Genomic DNA, 8,568 nt, shown 5'->3' on the forward strand with positions numbered 1-8,568 from the left:
GTTAGTACATTTTCTTATTGGGCTTGAAGACTGTTATTAAGTGTTTGTTATATTTTGTTTAATGAGTTTTAGCTTTTGTTTTTTATTTTAAGTTTGAAGTTGTTTTTATGTTTTTCACTATGCGTATTTTAGGGATATTCGGGGAGTGTAAGGAATACACGCATGTACTGTACAATATTATACTAGAGTGTGGAAACTGCATTATTATATGCTTATTCTTTGCATATAGCAAAATGTGTATTTCAGGGTAATACCAATGACACTAATTCACTTTTTCTTCATTTTTCTAAATTTTTTTATTTTTTATTTTATTTTGTTTCTTATTGAGGGTAATAACAATGTTAATAATTCATATCTTCTTAGAAAACTTTTTATTAGTGAAAGTTTCACTATTATATGCTTGTTCTTGTAGATTATAGAAAGACGTAATTATGTGTAAATTGTGTGTAAATTTAGGCATTGTTGATTATGTTTTTTATATTTTTATTTCTTAAAGGGTAATGCCAATGCCATTAATTCATTCTTCCTTAGAAAACAACATTTTTTTTAATTTTTTACTCATTTCTTTCTCCTTTTCTATCTTGCTTGGTTGAGCTTGTGTCTTTTTATGTTGTTATCAGGTTAGACTTTTCTATCTTGCTTGGTTAGCATTTTCTAGTGATTATAAAGTCCATTAGAAAATGTAACCTAATTCTTGAGCACTTGTTCAGAGTTATTAATTACAATTTTTCTCATGTAATATTGAATCCCTAACCGCGAACTATGTTTCATGATTATGTGCTTGATACCTGACAGTTTATCCGACCATGAACAATTGTTCAAAAAAAGGGACCTAAAATCTTTAGGCAGTGCAGCTCTTGTCAGGTCCAAACATATGTCTCCTCCATAGGCCAACAGTAGTACATGTACCTCATGATTTAATCTGTCAACGCCATGCTCATGGTTTATTCATGGGTTAAATTAATCTAAAAATTGCTTATATACTCAACACTTGTAACCAAACAATCATACCCCATATTACATATATATGCAAGACACTTCTTTGATAAATGACACTTTTATTAAGTCAAAATTTGGCATAAAGCGGATACTAAGCATGCTGAGTAACATCTGGCCTATGCAAGGCACTTAAAAACTTCCTAGAACACTAATGGCATGGTTAGGACATGCATTCCCAATTTGCAAGATTTAGTACCAAAATGGTGTAAATCATTTGGTGCATACTACCTTTGTCGTCTTAGGGCATCTCGAACGGTGACCCTCAAACCGCTGGCATACGTTCTGACCGCGCTGTCCGGATCATGGAAGCCATCCAATGCAGTCTTGTATCTATCCACGGGGTGGTCCGGGCGCACTTTCTCGCGCAAACAGGAGCTAAACGTGGAGGGCTTTGCGGGCGTCCGGACCGCTATCAAGTTCGCATCTGACCTCCCTGGCCCAGCAAAAAAAAACCCACCCGCCTCCCCCACGCTTTCCTTCCAACGCAAGTGTGCCGCTTGTCGCGCCACATTCATGCCGACCCAGAGCATGCAGCGACCGCAATTGATTCCTGCGATTTGACCTGAGGACATCGCGTCGCGAAAAACCAACTATGGCCACTGCACCGCATTGAAGCAGGCTGATCGCCCCTTCGCCTGGCCTGCCGCTGCTATTTAGGCCCTGCGCCGGCGACAAACTGAGCCGCACAATACTAGGGAAAACCCTAAACTTTGGCAGTAGTGCGGTTCACTGCGTGTCATACTGAAGGAAATATGCCCTAGAGGCAATAATAAAGTTGTTATTTTATATTTCCTTATATCATGATAAATGTTTCTTATTCATCCTAGAATTGTATTAACCGGAAACTTGATACATGTGTGGATACATAGACAAAACATTGTGTCCCTAGTAAGCCTCTACTAGACTAGCTCGTTAATCAAAGATGGTTAAGTTTTCTAACCATAGACATGTGTTGTCATTTGATGAACGGGATCACATCATTAGGAAAATGATGTGATGGACAAGACCCATCCGTTAACTTAGCCTAATGATCGTTAAGATTTATTTCTATTGCTTTCTTCACGACTTATACATATTCCTTTGACTATGAGAATTATGCAACTCCCGAATGCCGGAGGAATACCTTGTGTGCTATCAAACGTCACAACGTAACTGGGTGATTATAAAGATGCTCTATAGGTATCTCCGAAGGTGTTTGTTGGGTTGGCATAGATCGAGATTAGGATTTTTCACTTCGAGTACCCGAGAGGTATCTCTGGGCCCTCTCGGTAATGCACACCATGATAAGCCTCGCAAAGCAATGTGATTAATGAGTTAGTTACGGGATGATGCATTACGGAACGATTAAAGAGACTTGCCGGTAATGAGATTGAACTAGGTATGAAGATACCAACGATCGAATCTCGGGCAAGTAACATACTGATGACAAAGGGAATGAAGTATGTTGTTATTGCGGTTTGACCGATAAAGATCTTTAAAGAATATGTAGGAACCAATATGAGCATCCAGGTTCCGTTGTTGGTTATTGATCGGAGATGTGTCTCGGTCATGTCTACATAGTTCTCGAACTCGTAGGGTCCGCACGCTTAACGTTCGATGACGATTTGTATTATGAGTTATGTGTTTTGGTGACCGAAGATTGTTCGGAGTCCCGGATGAGATCACGGACATGACGAGGAGTATCGAAATTGTCGAGAGGTAAAGATTTCTATATGTCATTGTACAATATCTAAAAATAGTTGTACACAAAAGTCATATGAGCAGATGTTGTTTATTCCCTAAAATCATGGCAAAAATGCCATGAATTTTTTTCTAGATAACACAATTATACAACTATAAATATCACGTGATCACTCCACTCATTTACACAAAGTTGCCATGTCGTACAAAATCAAATTTGCTGTGTAACTATTACACCATTTCTAAATTTGCCATGATGATGCATGAACTCCGTGGAGATACTTGTGGCAACTAATTCAATCATAACTCTCATGATGACAAAATTGATTTGATTCCTCTTCCAACCATCTCTGAAAAATGACTAACAATCATACATACATCAACAAAAAAAGTAGCAGGAAAAATGAGTTGTTGTAAAACAATGTGGCTCACCGGAAAAAAGCAGTCCTGATGGAGAAGACGGTGCACATGATGCCGTTGCACAGGAGCCTACCGTCCTCCACATGCTCTAATTCCCGACGCTGGCGAGGACATCAGACCCTGCCCGCCTTCCTTCGCCGCGCGACACCCCGAATCGGCCGAGCTCCTATCCATAGCTGCCCCCCCCCCCCCCCCCCCCGACCCGGTCGCTGGCGCATGGCGTCCTCCATAGCGCCCCGACGAGCGCGAGGAGAAACAAAGCAGAGCTCTGTGTTCGGGTCGTGGCATATTTTCAGCGAACGTGGTCGACCAGCTGACGTGTACTCTTTCACTGCTTTAAGATACGTGTGTAAGATCCGATGGTGAAAAAAGCGTTCGGGACGAGACGAAAAAAAGAGGCACGTTCAAGACTTATTGATCCCGTTTTTTTATTTACAGTTCATGTGCTCTTTCATCTATACAGGAAATAAGATCTGAACGTGGAACACCAATATGGGAGGGTGACGCTACGCGTCCACCCGCAGAAATTAGAAAAGAATTTGCCACCCCTATGATCATTCAATGGACACACTAACGACCGTCCGATCTACCAACATAAGCAGCCATACTTTGCAACAAAAGTGGCGTTTCTGCAACAGTCTGTTTGTTGCAATCACCCAAGCCTGTTTTTTTTTTTTGCAACAGAGACCTTATTGCAGAATTTTTTCGCAACAGAGATCTTGTCGCAGAAATTTTAAAGATCACCTGTGTCTGTATTTTTTCATTTTTTGCAATAGGGATCTTGCTTCAGAATTTTTTTGCAACAGAGATCTTGTTGCAGAATTTTAAAGATCACACGACACGAGCCTGTACTGTTTTTTTTGCACCAGAGGTCTCGTTGCAAAAACTTTAAACACTGATTGCAGAATCGTTTGCAACATGGGACATGTCCCTGATTTTTTTGCAACAGAGTTTATGTTGCAGAAATTTATTTGCGAAACAGAGACCATGAAATGAAGGAGATGATGCCGCTCGCAGCATCGATGTTCTAGGTGCGTCGCTCACGGTCGTTATCATGGCCAGTGGATGGACTTGTGAAGTCTGCCCACGCTTGCAAACAACGCCATTGTTTGCAGATGATGGCCGATTGCGGTAGCAAAAAAGGAAAAAAAAACGAGTGGAGGAATGAGGTCGTTGAAGAGATAAGGTTGAGAAGAGAGATATGGATGGACCCCACAGGGAACACGTGTTGTCCAGGGGAGACGGATGGTGTTTTGGAGTTTTCTGCCTGCTGAACCAAATGTTTTCTCGTTCTTTTTTTTTTGCAACAGAGGTAATGTTGCAAACTTTTTTTTTTGCAATAGAGGTTATGTTGTAGAAATTTCTGCTGCATCGTCGCACCGTCATACTGCCACTGCAACATTCCTCATGTTTCAGAAACATGAAGGATATTGCAAAATCTCAAGACTTGCGGTGCGAGGGACTGTATGAGACGTGGTTTGCTCTCGTTGCGGCAGACGTGAGGCGTAGAATCGACCGGATAATTCTAATCATTTTTCAATATGGGATAGCTATACAAGTATACAGTGCAAAACCCTATCAAATAATTCATCCATATTTGAATTCATAATATAGTTGTAGAAAAACTGGAAGCACATAACGATGCGAACATGGCCGTGGTTGGGTCAATCAATCCAAGGAGTAGCAGATCTGCTCGAACGCCGCAACGTGGTCCTCCGCGATGGACGTGAAGAGGTCGACGCCGCCGTTCGCCTCGCGTGACGGCACGAATAACATGAGCCCCTCGAAAGGCAAGTCCGGCGGCAGGAAAGCGGCCGGCGCCCCGGTGCCAAAATCAAGCTGATGGAAGCTGAACCCCAGCCAGCTATCCACCTCTGCGTCCGGGCACAACATGGAGCCGGGAGCGGCAGCCGTCGCGAAGAGCTCCTCTCCGTTGGTGTCAGCCACTTCGCCGAAGTCCACAAAGGACTGCACATACTCGCCGTCGATGCGTGCCACGGCGTCGCGGATGGCGCCGACCACGCTGCCGTAGCTCGAGCTCATGAGATCCCGGGCCAGAAGCCTTGGGAACGCCCATAACACCATGTTACCGAAGAAGTTCATAGACACAGGAGGGTTGGCCCTGCCCCGGCAGTTCACAGCCACCCTCACCTTGGTGAACTCCTCCGGTTTCAGATCCCGAGCCTCCGTCATCTTCTTCCAGACGTGCGCGAGCAGGCACTGGAACGTGCTGCAGCGGGCGCCGACACGGCCTTTGAGGTCGACCACAAACTCGGCCGTAAAGTGCACCTTGAGGTTCTTGATCCTGTCCATGGGGACGACGACGTAGGCGGCGTCTCCATCTCCACACATGAACTCCAGCGACCGATGGTCGAAAACCGGCGTTGGCGTGCTTCGGGGCACCACGGTTTTCTCACGGTCGAGGAATGGGGTCGGCATGGTAAAGTCCTTACCCTCGCGGACCGCTGTGGCCCACGCGGTGAAGAACATGCTCATGGAGTGGCCGTCGGCGGTATGGTGGTGACAGCTTATGCCGACCACGAGACCACCACACTTGTACCTGTTCAGCTGGATCTGCAGCAGCGCCGCCCCAATGTTCTCCTGTATGTACGTAATAAGGCATAAGCATGCATGTGAATTGAGTCGTGAAAGAAGCAAAATCTCCATCGATTGATGAGTACGTACCTCCGGCTCTGGTATTGTAGGGTAGAGGTGGTCGACTCCGGTGGCTATGCGGCCTTGTACGAGCACGTCCGCAAGGTTAGCCGGTACCGCGGTCTCAATTAGGAGCACGCCTTCGTTATTCACGTGGAGGAAGCGCCGGCCGAGCTGATCGACGGCGAGGCGCCCCGCCATGTGGGGATACGGCGCGACGGCCTTGAGAAGGCCTTCCTTGAGAGCCTCGTTGGACGGCGCCGGCGCGAGGTAGGCGAGCACGGTGGGGACGAACAGGTCTGAGGCAGCGCGGTCGAAGATGGTCAGCGGGACCTTCTCGCCGACGAGCGGGTGCGGCACCGGCTTCAATATTGTGCTGCTCGTGATCTCCATTGACCGGATTCTAGCCAGCTAATACACTACTTTGTAATAAGCTCGATCGAATAGTGCATGCGCCCGCGCTTTGGTGAACGGATCAGAGGCAAGCATGTGGATCTTATACATGGACGTTACCTTGGCCTGACACGAGAAAAGCAATTCTACCCCGCACAAATATCCGGTGTATGGATCCATCATCCGTGGTTGTTTTGAGATTCATTTTAAGTGATTATAGAATTTGCCCTGTTCAAAGCGTCACATTCAGTTTTTCTTCTTTCCGAGTGTATCTTTTTGTTTCATTGTGTATCATCATGTATCATGCAAACCCGATTAAAAAACAAGTGTATATGTTCTATTGGTACGCAATAAAACATGATGATACACGTTGAGACATGAAAACAACACGAACTAAACATTTTGAAACGAGATAAATTTTGTTAATAACCAAAAAAAAGTATAGCGTAAATCTTGAATCAACCACGGACAGTGGATCCATGCTCGTGGGGAGATAAATGAACCACTCGCTGAACAGTCGAAACTCGAAAAACGACGTGGAGGTCTAGCTGGGCGTAATCGTCGCTCTACAGTAATGTTATGTTTCGTTGCCAGGATGCCTTTTCTTCTTGGGACTTCTTTGTCTTGTTATTTATCTCTACTATTCCTGCTTGAGTTTGCACGCTATCGGGACGCGCTATAGAATTCTTACACCTACTGCCTACCAGCATACTGCTGCGAGCGATCGCACATGATAATGAATAGACTGTAAGTGCATCCAACAGTGGCTGGAAAAAACGCGGGCGCGGTAAAAGAAGATTTTAACGCGCATGGGATGGTTTCGCGTGCTCCAGCGGTGACGGCAAACTCGTGCGCGCGGGAAAAAGCAAGAGCTCTCGCGCTAGATTTGGCGCACCGTGTCCGGCGCGCCTACAAAATGCAGCACCCTCTGCCGCTCTCTCCTCGCTCCCTCTACCTCTTTCTCTCCTCGCCGCCGACACGCCACCATCGCGCCACCATGCCGCCGCGCCGCCGGGGAGCTTCGGACTACTGCGGCGTCCACGTGCGTCCGTCCGGCACCTACTCCACCGAGATTCGGTCCAGCGACGTGCGCTTCGGCCTCAGAGCCTTCGACACCACCCAGGAGGGCGCCCGCGCGTACGACGCTGCGGCCTGGCGCCTCCGGCGGTCCCGTTGGGACATGAACTTTCCGGACTGGTGACGCAGGAGCAGGCGCAGGAGTTGGCGCCTCCCTCGCGGCTTATCACCGACGAGGATTGTCGCGAGAACCGGAGGCGGGAGCGTTGTCTCAGCCTGGCCAAGATGCACGAGGAAGCCATGGCACAGTGGCGCCCACGCTTCCTGCAAGACGTCATCAACGAGCAACAATTCTTCGTCGAGAGGAGGTCGGAGAGGGAGGAGAGGAGGGCGGAGCGAGCCGCCTATCGCGAGGACATGCGAACGCGGGAGGCGGCCGCTAAATTCAACATCGGGCTAGGAGATGTGTTGTCCTGGGACTCCAACGACGAGCGATTCCTTGACGCCTACATTCAGACGTCGGAGGAAGACATCTCCGAGGCAGAGTCCGAAGCGGAGGATGACAAGTAGCAGTAGTTTTTTGTTTTATCAATCTATCATAGGAGGAGGCTATGAACTATCTATGCACTATCTATGTATCGTAGGAGGAGGTCTATTTGTACTATCGGAGCCAAATGAGTATCAAATCGTAGTACAAAAAATAAGAAATATAGCGCGTCTGCTGGAGCGGCTCGGGCACGCTTTATTTTGCAGTGGCCGCTGGCGCCAGCACATCGCCGCGTGCAAAAGCTAGCACACCCGACGTTGTATACCCTTTTTTTAGCACGCCGGTCGTTGCGCGTCTGCTGCAGCGGCTCGGGCGCGCTTTATTTTGCAGCGACCGCTGGAGCCAGCACACCGCCGCGTGCAAAAGCTAGCTCACCCGGCGCTGTATACCATTTTTTAGCGTGTCGGTCGTTGCACGCCTATTGGAGATGCTCTAAAAGAAGACCGGTTTAGAGCATCTCCAGCTGTTCGCCCCCAGAGGCTAGAAAAAAGCACCGCTTGGGGGCGAACCGGCGATATTTTCGGCGTGGGGTGCATCGGCTTCCCAGTCGCCGGCCCAGACGCCCCAGCCGCTATTTTTTTAAATTTTAAAAACATATTTGCGCAAGTTTTGGCATACATTCCGAGACATTTAGGCGGTTCATAGTTTTTTTACATATAGAAACATAATAATAAGTCTACTAAAAAGAAGGAAAAAAACGGCCGCGCCTACAGACCGAAGAACTCACTGAACACCTCGAAGTCGCCACTGTCGTTCTCCTCCTTCTCCTCCTTCATGCGGCCGTCCCTGTTGGACCCCTGCCTGAGGTCGCCATGGCGGACTGGTTTGGCTGGCGGCGGTGGCACCTCGTCATCGCT

At 47.3% G+C, this 8,568-nt stretch overlaps 1 protein-coding gene across 1 annotated transcript; it reads right to left on the bottom strand.

Moving 5' to 3' along the window:
• Window positions 1-4,597: 4,597 nt before the first annotated feature.
• Window positions 4,598-6,196, bottom strand: LOC125527777 (tryptamine benzoyltransferase 1-like). The gene is made up of 2 exons (XM_087525160.1): window positions 5,785-6,196; window positions 4,598-5,700 (listed from the first exon to the last, which is right to left on the bottom strand). Exons 1-2 carry the CDS (start codon window positions 6,145-6,147, stop codon window positions 4,768-4,770), a joined length of 1,296 nt encoding a protein of 431 aa, XP_087381286.1. The 5' UTR covers window positions 6,148-6,196; the 3' UTR covers window positions 4,598-4,767.
• Window positions 6,197-8,568: the final 2,372 nt, after the last annotated feature.

This window comes from Triticum urartu, chromosome 5A (assembly GCF_056163025.1).
Source record: "Triticum urartu cultivar PI428250 chromosome 5A, HENAU_Tu73, whole genome shotgun sequence".
Lineage (NCBI taxonomy): Eukaryota > Viridiplantae > Streptophyta > Magnoliopsida > Poales > Poaceae > Triticum > Triticum urartu.